At 36.7% G+C, this 17,783-nt stretch overlaps 2 protein-coding genes across 2 annotated transcripts in view; both read left to right on the top strand.

Annotated features, from left to right (window-relative positions):
• Positions 1–440: 440 nt before the first annotated feature.
• BckdhB (Branched chain keto acid dehydrogenase E1 subunit beta) lies at positions 441–10,901 on the top strand. The gene is made up of 8 exons (XM_022072665.2): positions 441–1,039; positions 1,305–1,382; positions 2,597–2,799; positions 4,574–4,729; positions 5,607–5,778; positions 6,442–6,587; positions 7,180–7,266; positions 7,938–10,901. Exons 1-8 carry the CDS (start codon positions 895–897, stop codon positions 8,076–8,078), a joined length of 1,128 nt encoding a protein of 375 aa, XP_021928357.1. The 5' UTR covers positions 441–894; the 3' UTR covers positions 8,079–10,901.
• A 242-nt stretch (positions 10,902–11,143) lies between these two features.
• The window catches only part of LOC110833989 (uncharacterized), a 10,530-nt gene continuing 3,890 nt past the window's right edge, over positions 11,144–17,783 (top strand). The window contains exons 1-5 of the mRNA XM_022072666.2: positions 11,144–11,453; positions 13,247–13,386; positions 14,231–14,371; positions 14,848–14,953; positions 16,403–16,539. Of these exons, the coding sequence (XP_021928358.1) occupies positions 11,408–11,453; positions 13,247–13,386; positions 14,231–14,371; positions 14,848–14,953; positions 16,403–16,539 (570 nt within the window). The 5' untranslated portion in view covers positions 11,144–11,407. The remainder of the gene's footprint in view (positions 11,454–13,246; positions 13,387–14,230; positions 14,372–14,847; positions 14,954–16,402; positions 16,540–17,783) is intronic.

Here is a 17,783-nt window from a genome sequence, read left to right as displayed (position 1 = left end):
TGCGAGGGCTTACGTCAAAGTGTATATTGGCGTAACCCCTTCTTACTGATCACCAATTATTGTATGGCTTGGTTGTGGATTAAAGTGTACAATTTAAAACTCTGAAATGTTCAACTCCTGCTGCCATCAGACGATCGATTGTATAAATAAATGCGAGAAATGGATTGCATATACCAAGTGAAGCAATGAAGTCAAATAAAATAAACAGAAACAATTTTTATTTACAATAACTGAATTTAGAATGTTAAATTGAGGTAACTTTTTTCCTACGTGAAAGACTATGAATAAACAAGTGAAGCTACTGTCTTTGAGTTTTGGTTATTTGTAATTCACATTCTGTCCACTGTGGCGCGCACAAAAGCGGGCGGCAGTTTAAAAGTACTTTAGTTTGATCATCTGTGACATAATAACACCAATTTACGAACTTTTTTGTCGACTGAAGAATCAAATATGTCTTACGTATCTATTAGGGTTACTCCAAAAGTAACCAGGTCACAGGAGTTCTTGGACAGCCCCGGGGAAGATCCATTCAAATGGTGGAAAGTGTACTGACTTAATTAACCTTGCCATACAAGTGTTTAAGTAGTCACTGCCTTGTGAGAAAGTTTTCAAGAGCAGATATATCATTGCACATTCTCGTGTGTGTGATGATACCTGCCGTAGAAGACTCGGAGTGATAATATGAATTACATTTCGCTCGATGCATGTGATGAATGTGTGACAAACATTACTTATTTCAGATAACGCTCATAGAGAAAGTCCTGCGCTGATCATTGCATGAACAATGACTTTATATATCTCATCTGTGGTGTCTTCCACGGAAACTTAGCTACTCCTGAACGCAAATCTCTAAATTAACTTACGTTACCTTTACTATTTGCATATAGTTCAGCAATGGCGTTTGCTGTGTGGAAGGCATGTATGAGAAGTCAAGTTAAAGAGTTAAGCATTATTGTCAGGTCTCCCAGTGTTTTACATAAGTGTATAACTAAGCGTTATATTGAATTTAAGTTTTTTCCAGAGAAGCCACTTGAAGAAGGTAATACTTTTAACAAGAATGATGTTTTATTTTATTTTGCTATTTTGAAACTAAACTTTCCATAGCTACATGTAGTGTTGTAGTTTTCTGCATGTGCCTGACTAGTTTATTTTGCAGGCAACTACTTTCTTAATAATAGAGTCAGTCTTCTCCATTTTCCAACCAAAACATGAAACAGTCTTTAATTATTGAATATTGCATCACTTGTTGATTTAGGAATTCATTATTGCTTCCTTCAAAGACAGTTTCTTTCTGAAATTTTCAGATGAAACCACTTCGATGAATCTTTGCCAGGCCATTAACAATGCTTTATATACAACTTTAATAAATGATTCCACAGCAAGTAAGTAAAGAAGACTTTGCAAATGTAAAATTTTGTATCATCAATGTTGGAAACAGTTTTACTGCTGAAATGATGAAAATTGTTAGATTCCTTCCATGTTACTCAAGCAGTGGACATTGGCCCCTGGCAGTCCAATGCCACATTTTTGAAAATATTGAGATACAGCCATCCAAGACCAACACAAGGTTATTTGGCACCTTAGTCAAATCTTCAGCCTTGCATAGTGTATCTGTGAAGTGAACTAATGCATTGTGGGTTGGCCTGACTTCATGGGAGTGTATGACTCTTCCGCCTGAGTCCTAGTAACTTACTATCTAACTCCAGCCCTTCTCGAGAAGCTAATAGTAGCTTAGCTCATCAAGAATTTCCCATCTTTTATGGAACCAAAAGTATCATTAACCGTGTTCAGAAGAGCCTGCCTCTGGTCCCTATCCCAAGCCAGCTGAATGAAGTCCATACTGTAACACTATTTTTCTAAGGATCATTTTAATATCCTATCTATGCCTCACTTACTCACTATGGTGCAGGAAATTCTTTTAAAAATTTGTTGTATACATGGCTTGTTAAAGAATAGCCCACTTTCTTTATGGAACTGGAAGGTTCATCCCCATGTTCACAGAAACATGCCACTGGACTCTGTCCAGAGCTAGCTGCATCCACTTCACTCCATTGATTCCTATCTCCCTAAGGTCCATCGTAACATTATCCTCCCACCTACACCTAGGTCTTTTCAGCAGTCTCCTCCCCTCAGGCCTCTCAAACAGTACCCTGTAAACACCCCTCCCCCATGTGTGTCCCACGCCCTGCCCACCTCACCCCCCTCGATTTAATCACCCTAACAATATCAGGTGAGGAATATAGGTGTGAAGTTCGTCATTATGCAGTTTTCTCTATGATCCATATCCCTCCCTTTTAGGTCCACATATCTTCCTCAACATTCTGTTCTCAAGGACCCTCAATCTATATTACTCCTTCAAAGTGAGAGACGAAGTTTCACAGTCATACAGCACAACTGGCAAAATTACACTTTCATTAGTTATGTATATCTTCTGTCACTTGTGTCTATACCTTGCCCGTGGTCTCCCCTGTTTTATTGTGTCATATTTTCATTTTCTATTCTCTCAAAAGTCTGGTCATGCATAACACATGTCCATTCGACAGTATCTTTGATTTTACCTATTTTTCTTGTGTTTTAATTTCTTGCTGTGTTATAGTTGTCTTTGGAGAAGATGTGGCATTTGGTGGAGTGTTTCGCTGCACCCTAGACCTGCAGAAGAGATTTGGCAAGGACAGAGTGTTCAATACACCGATATGTGAGCAAGGAATTGTGGGATTTGGGATTGGTTGTGCTGTTGCAGGGTCAACAGCAGTTGCAGAAATACAGTTTGCTGATTATATCTATCCAGCATTTGATCAGGTAATGTGTGGATTTGCTGACTGGCCAAGTATGTGCAAAAAGGATTTTTAACCTTAATTTTAAATTGTGTTTTAATTGAGTATTGTAAAAGAAACCTTTAGAGCAAGTTCATGATTTAAATTTCTGATGGACTTCAGGTTGTTTTTCTGGAGCCTTGTTTATTTAAGTAAATAAATAGTTCTGCCACTCCTTCCAGTTCCCCTACAGTCCTGAACAGACCTTAGCCTTTTATGTTTACTGGACCAGTCTGTGTTTGGATAAGGCTGTAGATACTGTTACTTCTGCAAGCATTCCTTTTCCCTGATACCATGTGCTTAGTTTGAGAGATTTTGGCCCTCTGCTTGTCTCCCTTCAGTGATGCCAGCATAAGACAGAACTTACCATTTCTTTAGATTTAGTGTAATTTGGTTTGGTTTACTTTTCTGCTGTTTTTGATCAATCTTAGTTTAGTGCAGAGGATCGAATTTAGTTGTTTTGAGATTAGGTAAGTACACAGTAAAGAATATTCAGGTTCCATAGAGGCCCAGGATCTTTTGACCACCTGAGGAGGAAATATGTATTGACTTTGCAGCTTTGCACTATGGAGTTTGTTGAGAAACTAAAGTAATTCTGTGGAGTTGAGTCCTTGAGAAGCTTATAGTCATTTAGACAGTTTAAAAATTTGTAGTTTGTGAGACCTGAAGCTTTAATAGTGTTTAAGAGCTTATCACTGGACCTTCTCCTGAGCTATGTGATCCAGTCCACACCAAACTCTCATACTATATTTGTTCAAGATGCATTTCATTATTATCCTCCCATTTGTGTTTAGGTTTCTCAAGTGTTTTTTTCCCCCCTTAGGTTTTCAGACTAAAATTCTATATGCATTTTCATCTTCCCTGTGAATGCAACTTATCCTACACATTTAATCATCCTAGTTTCCATGCAGTTGGTCAATCAAGACAATGCCAGTGTCATTCTTTATGTTTTTGAGTATTCTTGCTTGTTATATAGCAGAAGTTGAGGTTGCAATAAAATTCTTATGTGTGTGCCTTTCTATTTGTGTCTGTTCCCTGCCCCAAGAGTGTTTGAATCAGTGCATGAATTTTCATGAGACTTGCTATAAACATTATGCCATTAGAGGCCTCCACTCCTTCCTGTTTTAAGTTCACTATCACTGATAATACCAGCAAGGCAACTGTGCAAATTTCTAACCTGGATGTGTGTTTAGTGTTGTTTAATGTTTGGCTCATGTTTATTTAACAACACTTTTTCACTAGATGAGACTTTGTAGCTTCAATGTTTGGCATTTAAACTTTGTGTGGTGAATATGCAGCTTTTGGTAAGAACACTTTTTTGTCCAATGGAAATTAACATTAAAATCTGCATTAAGCTTTCAGATAATAATAAGTGATGTGTTGAAGCTAGGTTGTGAAATTTGGTACAGATATAAGTTGTAAACATATTTGACAGTTTTGTGTGATGCATTAAAAATTTTAATATTAAAAATTATATGATTCTTTGAGGTTATGTGTGAAAACTGTCAATGAAAATTTACACTAGTGGAAATTATACACAAAAGTAAGTCAAATTTGTATAGTTGTTAATTTACACCATTTGTGAAAGGTTCAGTATACAGTTGAGTGTATTTAGAAGTAAGTTGATTTATAAGTCTTCTCAGAAATTTTTGTTACTATTCTGTTTAATTCAGGAGGTAATGTTGTATTTAGGTTCGTATAATTAATAATCAAATTATAATTTGAAGAAAAGTGAAAAATTAAGATTGTTTTCATTTCAGCTTGTAAACGAAGCTGCTAAATATAGGTATCGAAGTGGCAACGAATTTGACTGTGGCAAGTTGACTGTTCGGGCACCATGGGGTGCTGTTGGTCATGGCTCTCTTTACCATTCCCAGAGCCCTGAAAGCTTTTTTACACATGCAGCAGGTCTGAAGGCAAGTACCCTCATTACGTCTCCTTTACTAAGTGACCAAGTAAGTAACTGATTATCTCTGGTACTCTGGTAGAAGAACCCACCTAATATAAAAGTTCAGGTAAAGTTTCCTATCCCAAAACATCATACCATAAAGGGATATAGGGACATGGAAGTGAAGTTCTAGACATTGACAGTAGGTGGATGAGTCATCAGTTGCACACTCTTACTGTCTTACTCTTGGTTGAACAGTTCTCATTACATATTGAAGAGGACATTGGATGGGTCACAGAACCAGTCTGGATGTGGTTGTGAAAAGAAAAATCAATATCCCTACTTCTGATTGAACCCTGGTTGCCCATTGTGTAATTAGTCACTTTGCAGATTGAACTGTCTTGGCTGGCTTTGTACATACAGGAAGACCTCATTATCCATGAAGCAGTGAACTTGGGTTTAGAGAGGACCTTCTCGAGAAATGCTACATTCTTGAAAGATTTTTCTCTTTTGTTTCCCTCAGTTCCTCCAATTAAATGTCTGAATAATAATTTAAAATAGACAACAGATTTCTTGGCTTTATTGAACCCAAAAGTTCATTACTGTGTTCACAAGAGCTTAACATGGATTCCTTCCTGAACCAGATGAATCCATTCCATGCGTCACATCCTGTCTCTTAAATATATCTAGTGTAGTCTCTTCCCATCATGTTTTCTGACAAAAATTCTGTAATTATTTCTCATCTGCCAATTTCTTCCTCATCATGAAAAGTTTACATTTAACTCAAGGTCTTTAAATAAACCAAGAATCCAAAACTCTGTGATAATTTGGAAGTTTACTGCACCAAAAAGTGAGGAGTCACTGTTTCCCTTATTTTTGTAAGCCTGTTATTTTTATTTGAGCAGATTGTTATTCCAAGGAGTCCATTTAAGGCAAAGGGTCTGTTGTTGGCTTGCATTCAAGACAAGGATCCCTGCATCTTTTTTGAGCCCAAAGTGCTATATCGTGCTGCTGTGGAGGATGTTCCTGTCAGGGAGTATACACTACCATTGGGGAAAGCAGATATCTTAGTTACAGGCAAGGAAAGAGTAGTTACAGTATGGTGTGACACTTGGTCCTACTCTGAAGGAAAAGATGAACTGAGGGTTTTGTCTAAATTACAGGATAACTTGCATTCTAGGAATATAAATAAGAGGTTTTACTGTAAAAAGTACTTGATTAGGCCCTATTATGTCAGCAGCAAATTATGAATCTTCACAGCACCAAAACCCAGAACATCATCATTATCATCCTCACTACCACAGTCCAGTAATAAGAAGCGGGTTTTCTGAGGACTGGAACCCTATTTGTATCAAGTAATATAAGTAATTATCTATTATATAATAACTAATGGTTTTGTATGATATTAAAATTAAAGGGATATAATCTCAAACATTTATAATAACATTTGTAACATAGCTGAGCCTCTTCATTTCTGACCAATCGTATAACTCTGTGTGCTTTTCATCACTACTTCAATGGTTGTGCCATTAAATGTCACAAAATTAAGAGACGGGAGTGGAAAGAATATTGTTTGGTACAAAATATTTTTTCCAACTGTTGTAAATTGCTTTGGCATATATTAAGCCACAGACTTACAGCCATACAGGGACCAAAAAATTAGAGAAACTGGCTTACTGCATCAAGGATGGCATTATCTCTTGCATTTACTTCAGACTGAAATGTGTTTTCATTCTGTAGGTGATGCTGTGACTCTTATTGCCTGGGGAACCCAAGTGCACATCTTGATTGAGGTTGCAGATATGGTTAAGGATCAGCTGAAGGTGCAGTGTGAAGTAATTGATCTTGTTACAGTCAATCCATGGGATATGGAGACAGTCTGTAATGTGAGTTGAGATTATACAGCCTTGTACTATTACTGAAGGAAAATCATTGGCCCACAATACAGAATTAAGCCATTCATGTGATATTTTATCCTGTTTATATAAATATGTACATGTTTAGCCTATTTTTCCTTTCTTAGGGAAAAGAAGGAGACTTATGAGATATATGTCCCTCCCCCTTTGAGCATTTGATTTATTTTAAATATGAGTGTCAGAGGCTGAGATCAAATCTGAAACCATTTGATTACTAGTTATTTTGTATGTTGATCACTGTACAGCTGTCACTAATATTGAAGTTAAAGTAAATTTAATAACAGCAAATGATCTGAAAATGGGAGTACACCAAGCTCATGAAGCATTATTTTATCAGATATATAAAGATGTTACAGTGTGCACACACTGTTTGTCACATTCGTATTCAGATACAGAAGTTAACTGAGTGACTCGCTTTCAGACAATGGATAATGCCCAACATAAGTAAAGTAAATCTGTTGCTCTTTCTTTCATAGGTTACTTGTAATAGTAAAAGTAGGCAAGAAAATTATACAGTTAATTCCAAATCAAAACTGAGTTAACTCATTTACATATTTTACAGTCAGTGAAGAAAACTGGGCGTGCAGTTGTGGCCCATGAGGCTCCACTAACAGGTGGCTTTGCATCAGAAATAGCAGCTGTAATTCAGGTGAGTTAGAGCCCGAAATATATTTTTACTAGAAACAGGCACAGTCCTGAGACTCGGGCATATTTGATTCGTTTCTGAAATGCTTTTATTTCAGTATTGGTTTAATATTTTTGTCCTTTTGTTGGTATTCTCTGAAAACATTTGTTTACTTCCTGCTGCTGTTTGAAGTTTAGGTTATAATGATGTTTCTATGAATGCATTGCAAGGTGAAACAAGAACTGTATTTTTTATTTGTGTTAATTTTACTATGTAGAGCAGACATGTCAAACTTGTGGTCCTCTTCAGTGTTTTATGTGGCCCAACTCAGTTCTCGACAATGTGTGGCCTCAAATGACTGAGTTGTAATAAGCGCTGAGATTTGAATGCATATAAAATGGCTGCTTATGTGCTGCTGTTTTTTATTTGAAATAAATGAAGGTAGAATTGTGTTTGAATTCAATTTGTTGTTTCTTGTGGTAAAATAGATGAATGGAAAATACACATCCAGAAGTAACCTCTGTTTATGTGACCCTTAGTACATATTATTCCCAGTTTGACATGCCTGGTATAAGGGATAGTACAGAAGCAAGAGAATTCTGAATGACAAAATTTTTCCTGTAATTTATGAGCAATGCCATACCATGGTGATATTGCTTATAACTGAATATATGTAAATTAAGATTTGTTTCTAGGAGGAATGTTTTTTGCATTTGGAAGCACCTGTGCAGAGAGTCACTGGATTTGATACTCCTTTTCCGCATGTTTTTGAACCATTCTACTTACCAGACAAATGGCGATGTTTTGATGCCATCAAGAAAACGCTTGCTTACTGAAAGTACAAGTTTCTGCAGGTTTGACTGTGAAGAATTTATTTTTCTATATATTTTTTTACTTAATGTTTGTGTATTGCAAGCTTTACCAGCCCAGGAACTATTACAGTTGTTACCTTAGAAGTGACAGCTGAAATTGTTTTGAAAGTGTAACTGCCAATTTTTTATGAATGGAGTGCTTTGAAGTATATTTCTTTGGAATAAAGCTACTGTTTTGTGTTCTTAGATAAATTTAAGCAGGAGGTAAAATGTGATATTCTGGGGTCTGCAGATGGATTACTTTTGTTTGGAATGGGGAAGAATTGATGGAGCAGTGGAATTAATCTGTTATTGTACGTATGGGTAACCATTAGTCTCATTCAGAATGGTTTGAAAAAAAGGAGGTGCATTATTACCATTGTTTTTTTAGCTTTGCCTTAGAATATGCCATCAGGAAGATAAAAAAACAGAAACAAGGAGGGATTAGAATTGAACGGGGCATACCAGCTTCTGGTCTGTTTTGATGATGTTAATTTGTTCGATGAAATCATATATGTCATTAAAAAAGAAGCTGTATTAGTTACTGGTAAGGAATAGTTGGTCTAGAGCAGGGGTTCTCATCCTTTTTCACTGGCATACCACTAATTCTAATTTAACACATTAAATGTACCAGTAACCAAATGCATTCAGGGAGAACTTATTTATGTTAATATTATCTTTTGATTTTCTTACTTAGTTTGCGTACCACTCACCATTGGCTCACGTACCAACAGTGGTACGCATACCATAGGTTGAGAAATGCTAGTCTAGAGTATGCACAGAGAAAATGAAGTAGCTGTTTGTGTATATGTTCATTTCTCAAAATATAGGACAAAATTATTATTTAAAAGCGGCTTATAAATCCCTTAAAAAATGTGGTAAATATTTAGGATCGACAGTAACAAATCAGAATTTTGTTCATGAAAGCATTAAGAGAGACTGAATGTGTTGAAGCCTTGCTACCACACAGTTCAGAATCTTTTGTCTTACTTTCTGCTATTTAAAAATGTAAAGACAAAACTTTAATTTGACCTTTTGTTTTCTATGGGTGTGAAACTTGGTCTCTCACTTTCAGAGAGGAATACAGATTGAGAGTGTTGTTTGAGCACAGGGTGTTTATCAGAATATTTTGACCAAGCAGAAAGAAGTAACAGGAGGCTGGAGAAAAGTGCGTAATGAGAAATGTCGTAATTTATATATTATTCACCAGAACACTATTGACAGTTGTTATGGGTGTGGTTGTTATAATTCTTATGTACACACAGTACCTGATTTACATCAGGGATATATTATTCAGTGGTGAATGCTTGGTTCTGGCTAGTAGTGCACCACCAAATCACAAAAATTAGAGTATCAGAGAAGTGTTTTACTATGCAGCATGACAGTGGCATGTTATTAAAATACCTTAACATTGTAGTGTAATTGTTGAGGGGTTTAATAACATTGCATTTCAACATTACCAAACTTCTAGACCAGGATTTGCCACTGATACTTGTATAAATGGTTATGTATGTGACGATTTTGTTAAAAGAGAGATTCTAGTTTGTACTTGTTGAAAGTGATATATGGACAGAAAAAATGCTGAACAAAATTGATTCCCCTGTGGATTAATGTTGTAGTGAAAGAATGCACATTTGACCATCTGTACATTATTTGGTTGTGATTATATTTATGTTTTGAATTTTTAAAGTTTTTAAAATGGAATATACTTATGATGGCTCATTTAGCATCCATGAAAACTACAAGATTTAGAAATTAATATTTGAAAATAATTAGCTGTTTAGGCACTATCATTATTTCCCCACTGATACTACTCATTTGCAAAACCTGAAGTTCATTTTTTGATAGAACTGAGCTATTGATACCATTACAATTACCAGGGGTAAATGCATTGTTTCCCACAAGAACCACTTCAATCAAAATCTTTATTGTGTATTTGCAGCCTTATCTTTTGTTTGTTTCCCTTAAAAATTACAAGAGTACTGGACTTGTTATTATTTTGGTTTATGTTTTGACCATTAAGGTGCCACTGTATCCCACAGCAACTTACAGGCCAGCCTAACAGTGAAAAAAGCAACATAACCTCCAGTCAATGGTATTATGTAGGTACTTACAAAATTTCATGAGTCCAAAAAAAACTTCAGCTTTCAACTCTAGATGCAATAGGGATAATGGTTTCACTCTGAGCCACTCCTGGTTTTCTGTGACAAAACTGCTGTCCACCCAGAAGCCCAAGCCAGCAAGAGCGAGCACTTGACCTCAACTGCTGGTTCCTGTTGGTCAGCGCAAAACAAAGCGACAGACGGGCCACCAGCAACATCATGCTACTACCTCCCGTCCACCGCCAGTTCCCATCGGCGATTGTGCTACAGAGGACCAGTTTTGTCATGCAGCTGCCCTGAGGATGAGAGCAGATATGGCTCTCAAAATGTTGGCAGGAGATATGGTTTATTCACCATTCAGCCACGTGATGTGGCTTGTAGCCCGAGTGTCTTCCATCAAGTTTAATGATGATGTTTAATGTCCAAATGATGTTAATGATATGTGAACATGATCATGAATGATGGGTATTTAAATGTTATACAAGGTGTCATACAAGGTATCCTGACTTGGATTTTTTATTGTTTTCCCAAGTCCCAGGTAAATTTCAGGATAGCTTATCCTTCCAAGTCCATACCAACCCATTGTTTGTAGTTATTTTGCTAGCTTTTTGAAATGGTGTGTATTATCTGTAATGTGCATTACTTAAGAAAAGAATTTTGCATGTATCATGCATGATGACAAAAATAAAAACTGCATGGTTTGAAATTTTGAACATTTTTAAATTCCAGTTGAATTTTCTCCCAGTCCTGTTCGCAGGTTATAGGCCTATGTATAGTGAACAAAGTCAAAAGGTAAAGAACTGTGAAAGAAAAATATTTAAATAAAATGAGAAAGAAATTCCATAGGTCCGTGTGTTGGTATGCCTTCCACATAATGGGTATTGTTTTCGTTTGACATCAGGGAACCAGTGCTTAACAAGAATAAAACATTTATCTTGAAAATAAAATGTAATAATTTTGAAAATTATTATGTTTTTACACCAACCGTCTGGTGAGAAGTATGAACCCAGAGTGTTTGAATTTCCCGCTGGCGTATGAATACAAGACCGACATCTGAAGTAGAAACTGGTCGTTTTTTAACAATGGCGTAAATACGTTACCTTGTTCAACCGGGTTGCTTGGAAAAACAATTGCCACCAACAAATATAGTACGATTGGTGTTGCTAAGAAACAGCTGGTAAACAAAATATGAACAGAAGTTTGTGAAGAAGAATGGCGTTTTGGAGATCCCAGGTTCAAAGGTTTAAACAAGACATTAGTAAGTGTATTAATGCATATATGTTTATTAATAATAAAATACTTATTTATTTCATTCTACTGCTACATCATTTTTTTCTGTGGAGATGTCAATAAGGAACTTTAAACTACACGTAAGCCTATTCTCACACCGAAGTTTGTAATGCATACAGCTTCAGGAAACTGTATACAACTTAAGGATTTTTAGACGGGGCTGGGGGATGTTCTGTGACGTAATAACAAACAAAACCGTCTCGAAAACAGAATCTAGTAAATTGTTTATTAACAAATAATTGACATAGTCTCTTCATTTTGTTGAACTGGGTCGTTTCGTAAAACAGACATGTGTGATCTGAAGCTTTCATAGCGACAGAGTATAATGAATTCTTCAGCCGTGTCAGGTGGTTGCAAGGCGAAAACACCAGTGTTTCGAGAACTTGACGACGAAGATGGTTCTCTAAACGTTGGTGGTTTGTAGGCGCGTCGACTACTCTGGCTGTTAGCGTCTGTCGAAATGTTGGTGTTTTCACCTTTCAGCCACCTCACATTGCTGGTAGCCCCCAAAGAAATCATTAAAACATAGACAATTAACACCAATATGTATACCACGATTGAGTTAGGGGCGTGGGAGGTTCTGTTATTTAACAGTTAGGAACATCCGTTTATGGCAATAAGATTTTATAACAACTTTGGTAAACAGTCAATGAACAGAAGTTTGTGAGGTAGGATGGCGTTCTGGAAGTCCAGGGTTCCTAGGTTTCAGCAAGATATTAGAAAGTTTTTTCTTACACAAGTGTTTATGCCTAATGAAATAATGCATTTCATTCTACTGCTAAATCTGCCATAATTTCGCTAAGATTCCAATAAGGAACTTAAAACTTTACGTAAGTCCATTCTGATAACCAGACTTTACAATACAGGCAGCTTCTGGAAACGAAATAACAGCTTCAGTATTTTTTAGCTGCATTTTAGTTTCATTTTGTCATATTCACACACCATAGAACGAGATATGAAGAAAACTAAAAATTTTCCAGTTCTTTGTATAGAATAGAATAGAATTTATTTACATTCAATAGATCCTTCATAGGCCTAAGCCAAGGATGTAGAGCAGGTCATAGTATAGTACAGTACTTGTTTCTGGTACAAATATAAATACATAGTTATAACAGCAACAAATTTTATACATTTTATGTTGAAACTTTGTAATATATGTTACTCCCCCACAGTAAGATAAGTTTAATATCCACACATAAGTACATGTGAAAAATCTGTTTGAGGTATTAGCAATTGAGGCATTAAGCAAGTAAGTTTAAAAAGTGGTAAAATGACTGACTGGTGAATTGGAAAGATTGTAAGAAGGAAGAGGGTCTGGCCTATTTTACATCACTTTTAAGAGATGCTTTCTAATTCTTGCTTCCCACTAATTGGTACTGTGGCAGTGTTGGGCATGATCCTTTGTCATTTTCATCTACCTCCCATCCTCAAAACCTGTCTCACTAAAACCAGATATCTCAATTAGAATTTTATATGCTCTTTTGTGTCCCCACTCAAGGTACATGGTGAGACCATTATTATACCTTTGATTCAGCAGCTTTGCTTCTTATATAATATCCTAAGTTATTTGCTTACTTGATGCTTCTTAGGTACAGATATTTTCGGACACTTGTGATCAGTGTTCCATCCTCAAAGAGATAAGTTTTCACTTCTATACAAAGCCTGTATTACTCATTTTCAAATATGTTTCCTGCTTTATATGAGTGCAATTTGAAATTACAAACTGTAATATCTGTAATGCATTCTGTGGTTCTTCTATAGGCTGTGCTCCCCCTCCAACGAAGTATATGGCAAAGAGCGATGTTAGAGTGAAGGGAAACGTTTCATATGACAAGCAGGTGACTGCACGGTTTCATACAGGGCGATGCTGCAGCAAAAACGTAGTTGGAGAAATGCCCAAGGTAATTTTTTTGTATAATTAGCTCCAAAGAGTAGGGTCCTTCCTGGAAAGGTGATGGGCGCTCTGCTGATCAAGAATCCAAAGATTCATTACCATGTTCACTTGATCATGCCATCAGACCTTGTCCTTAGCCAGATAAATTCTGTCCACATCCTCACACACTGTTTCTTCAAGACCCATTTAAGTATTATCATACCATTTATGTCTAGGTCTCCCAAGTGGTCATGTCCCCCCAAGTTTTCCCCATGCACACTACGTACATGCTGCCATCTTACTTCCCTTGATTCATTCACATTTCCTGAATCCCGTTGGGAATGTTGTGCTGTCTTTGCACAGTGCGTACGAGATGACATTCAGGGCAAACATGCCTGTCATTCTATTCGCATATTTAAACTCAAGAACTGCTGGACAGATTTTTATGGAATTTGGTGTGGAAGTTATGCCATTGTAGACTACCGTGTATGTATGTATATATATATATATCCTTTTCAGTTCACTACAGTTGATAACAACATAACATAATGGGAGTGACACTAGCTACTTGTGTTAAAGTAATTTTTGTAGAAGTCACACAGTGAACGCTCAGCAGTCTGTGGGATATTTCAACACCTACCACAACATGCAGTATATCTAGTGCTGGACAGTGTAGGCCATAGCTAGAACCGTGAAGTCTAAACTGATAAACCACATTGCATTGACCAAAAATGCTGTCTTAATTACTGTCTGTATACATTCTTGAATGTGTAAAGAAATACAAAACATAGAACTTGCTTGAAAAAAATTCTAGTCCCCTAGGATATCAGGTAACCGGGTTTTCCTATATTCTGTAATTTTATTTATTTCAGGCAAAGGAAGTGTCTAGCGCGTGTAGAGGTAGCCACGGGATTCAGAGAGAAATGAAAACACGTGGTACTATATCTTCTGTGTGCAGCAAGGCGCCACAAAGAATAGAGCATGTAGTGGAGGAAGAATTATGTGAAAAACAGGTGAGAATCAGTGCCAATATTCCATGTTATGAAATTACAGCACTGTGGGTAATCAGATTGTGCATACTCACTACATGTTTCATTTGTGGAAGTACTGAAATGATTTTGATTATATATGGGATTTGAGGGTAATGCACTGAACGTTGTTGGGAAAAAAATTTTATGTGCTGTATTGTCTGATCCCTATTTTACATTGATCTTAAATCAGTCTATATAATATAATATAAAATGGCTAACCAAACTCATACCTGGTATATGGAATGTCTATGTGTATATGTATCAATCTTAATGAAATCTACAGCTTTTATTCAAAATATTTCTTATTTAACCACATAACGTGAAGAAGAATTTGTCCATGCAACAGCATGTTAGAATCTACAGTAAATGAACTACAACCACCGGAGGTTTGTAATATAGCAAAGAATGCAAATTGAAAACTGTGCTAAAATGAAGGACCATTTTTCTTTTCACTTCAGGAGAACATTATGGAAGATTACTCAGGCATTGATGATCTGCTTGATAGAGTAACGGACTTAACCAGTGAATATGTGGTCCCAATGGAAGAGGACATCACAATTATGGGTAAGCTAAAGCATTCAAGACATTAGAAACCACATAAGTATTAATCTAAATATTCTATAATCTCTGTGTAGCAGTTTCTGGAAAATACATATTACATTCAGTGATATAACCTCAAGCTATAGACACATTAGGGTTAAGTAATTTTCATATTTCGTTAGCTTATTCTGCTGCCATCCTCAGTAAGTTTTTAGAGAGTCAGTCAGTCAGTCATGTTTGTGCCTATTTGGAGGAGTCATTCCTTTGATAGCTCAGAAAATCCGGAAAGAAAAAATTTGCATGTGATTGATGTGTACAGTCATCTCTGCTGTTATGCGATAGTTGCATTCATGTAAGACGCCGACCTATAGAAAATCGCGTAGTAAAAATAACCCCGGGAACTCCGCAGAGATTAAATTAGTCCTTTGAAAGTTTAAAGTGCCGGGAATGAAATTGCGTAAGAACAAACTCGCATATGTAAAAGTTTGCATTTCACAAACAGCTTTTACCGATTCATCGATCTCATTGGCGCAAATTCGCGTTAACGAAACATACTTAATTGCAGAGATGACTGTATTTATAATTTTTATTCAAAATCAGCGATGTAATAATTACGATTTATTATAAGAATCAGTACTAGATACATTGTAAAAAAAATTTTTTTTCCACTTTTTGATTTGCTAGTTTCAAAATCAGCGAAAATCGAGGGCTACCTGTATATCTCAGTGAATTAAGCGTCCATGACGTTGATGTGTGGCATCAGGCTTGTGCTACTTTACTGTGTAACTTCTGAACCAGTGTGGTACATTTCTGGGCAAGGTCTTTAAATATTTATATCTGGGCTAAACAGAATCCACATGTCTTTGAAGAAATAGCACAGCATCCACCTCATATTGTGATGTGGGCTATAGTTACCACCAGTGAACTGATTTTGGACCATATTTCTTAGGTGTGACTAGTGAAAGGTATCTAGATCCAAATGGACATTGGTGAATTACAGAATTTGATGATATTGGTCTTACAGTGTAATTTTGCAACAAGACTGGGCCCATTATGCTGCTGATGTTCATACTTTTATCAATACTCCCTTTTCACTGTCAGCTGGACAAAATGGACCTCTCATCTCACTTCCGAGATGTCCTGACCTGACCACCCATGTTTAATAATTGGTTTTGGTCTTTGGAGAATCATTGTATCTTCAACCCTATTACATCAGTAGGCTTCCCAGTATACTCGGCGATGAATGAAAATATGTGTTGATAATGAGGATAAGGATACCGATCAATTGCACGGATATGGCGAGGGGTATGACATCTCTTAATTCCATAACATCTGCATGGACATTATTGTCATGTTGATATGTAATTAAAGTGTTTCCATACTAAACCACTACGCTTGTTATAGCTTTTGCATCAAATGGTCATGAATTTTGGGCACCCTACTTATGTTTATTTTATTTATGTTTATGTCCAGAATCAGAAAATAATGAACAAGAAGCGAGGCTCTGGAATGAACTGTGGGCTACTCAGGCGCTACAGAATGCAACTAATGACCGCATAAATGAGGTGAAGGAAAGATCTGATTCCTTGTGCACATTCATCAGAATACTTGTAAGTAATAAGTGCAATTCTAGTGATCTGTATAATTTTATATGTCTGTAGCAGAATTCCTTGTAATTGCAGCTTTTCTCACTTAAATGTAAGAGGTAAAACAGATGTGAATTTGTTGTCTCTGTGGCTTAGCACCACACCAAAAAAACATACATGGGGAGTGGAGGTAAATTTCCACATATTCGTAAAGTGAGCACTACCTGCGGGTGACCAGTCCCTTCCACCCAATGATCACATACCACAGGAAAAGAGCTCCTGATATCTGCTGAACAGGGTGTTGGGTGATGAGATACTTAAACAATTTATTGTCTAGTTCCTCCTCATGTATCATAATAATTCCTGTGAATATTGCCATATGCTTGATACTGAACTTCTGTTGTCTTTCAATGAGCTTCATATTCAGGAAGTCCTGGATTCCATTCTTGGCCAAGAGACCAGCTACATCATAGTTTGTTTATTTGATATTTTCTCCCTATTTTTCTGAATCCCCTCAGGGAAGTGGTGGGATTCAGCCTTAAAACAAGTCATTAATGATTCTTTCCACTAACTAACTAGATGGCTTAGGGAACCCGAAGGTTCATCACCGAATTAACCAAAGCCCTCCAACAGTCCCACCAAAATCCAGTCTCCTTCAACTCCTATCTCCCATAGATCCCTTTTGATATTATCCTCCCATCTATGTCTAGGTCTCCCCAGCAGTATTTTCCCTTCGGGCTTCCCAACCAATACCCAGTGCACACCTCTTGACCCATCCATGTGTGCCACATGTCCCACACATCTCATTTTTCTTGACTTAATCACCCTGACAATTTTGGGGGAGGAGTACAAATTTTTAAGCTCATACTCTTCTGTCATAGGCCCAAATATCCTCCTGAACACCCTGTTCTCAAACACCTGCAATCTGTGTTCCTCCCTGATAATGAGAGACCATGTTTCACACCCATAAAAACAACAGGCAAAATTATTGTTTTGTGTATTTTAATCTTTGGGTTCCTAGAAATTAGGTGGGAAGACAAAATATTTTGAACTGAAAAGTAGCAAGTACTTCCAGAATTTAGTCTCCTAATTTCCTCATGAATATCATTTTGATTTGTTATTGTTGTTCCCAAATATTTGTAATTTGTCACACTTTCAAAGGATTTATTAGCCATCCTATTATGATTTTGCCTGCTTGTCTGCTGCCAGGACACTAACATGAACTTAGTTTTTTCTGAATTTATTTCTACTCCAACCTTTCTATTAAC

The sequence above is a fragment of the Zootermopsis nevadensis genome, unplaced genomic scaffold (genome assembly GCF_977971745.1).
Source record: "Zootermopsis nevadensis isolate Lab colony 2312 unplaced genomic scaffold, Znev_1.0 Znev_ptg000017l, whole genome shotgun sequence".
NCBI classification, from domain to species: Eukaryota; Metazoa; Arthropoda; class Insecta; order Blattodea; family Termopsidae; genus Zootermopsis; species Zootermopsis nevadensis.
This window is presented reverse-complemented; position numbering and strand designations above follow the sequence as displayed.

Bases quoted from the DNA above. Each gene is read 5' to 3' on its own strand.
- BckdhB (XM_022072665.2), top strand. From the start codon at position 895: ATGGCGTTTGCTGTGTGGAAGGCATGTATGAGAAGTCAAGTTAAAGAG. The intron at 1,383-2,596 runs GTAAGTAAAGAA...GCTGTGTTATAG, and splicing joins AATAAATGATTCCACAGCAA to TTGTCTTTGGAGAAGATGTG. The intron at 5,779-6,441 runs GCAAGGAAAGAG...TTCATTCTGTAG, and splicing joins AGCAGATATCTTAGTTACAG to GTGATGCTGTGACTCTTATT.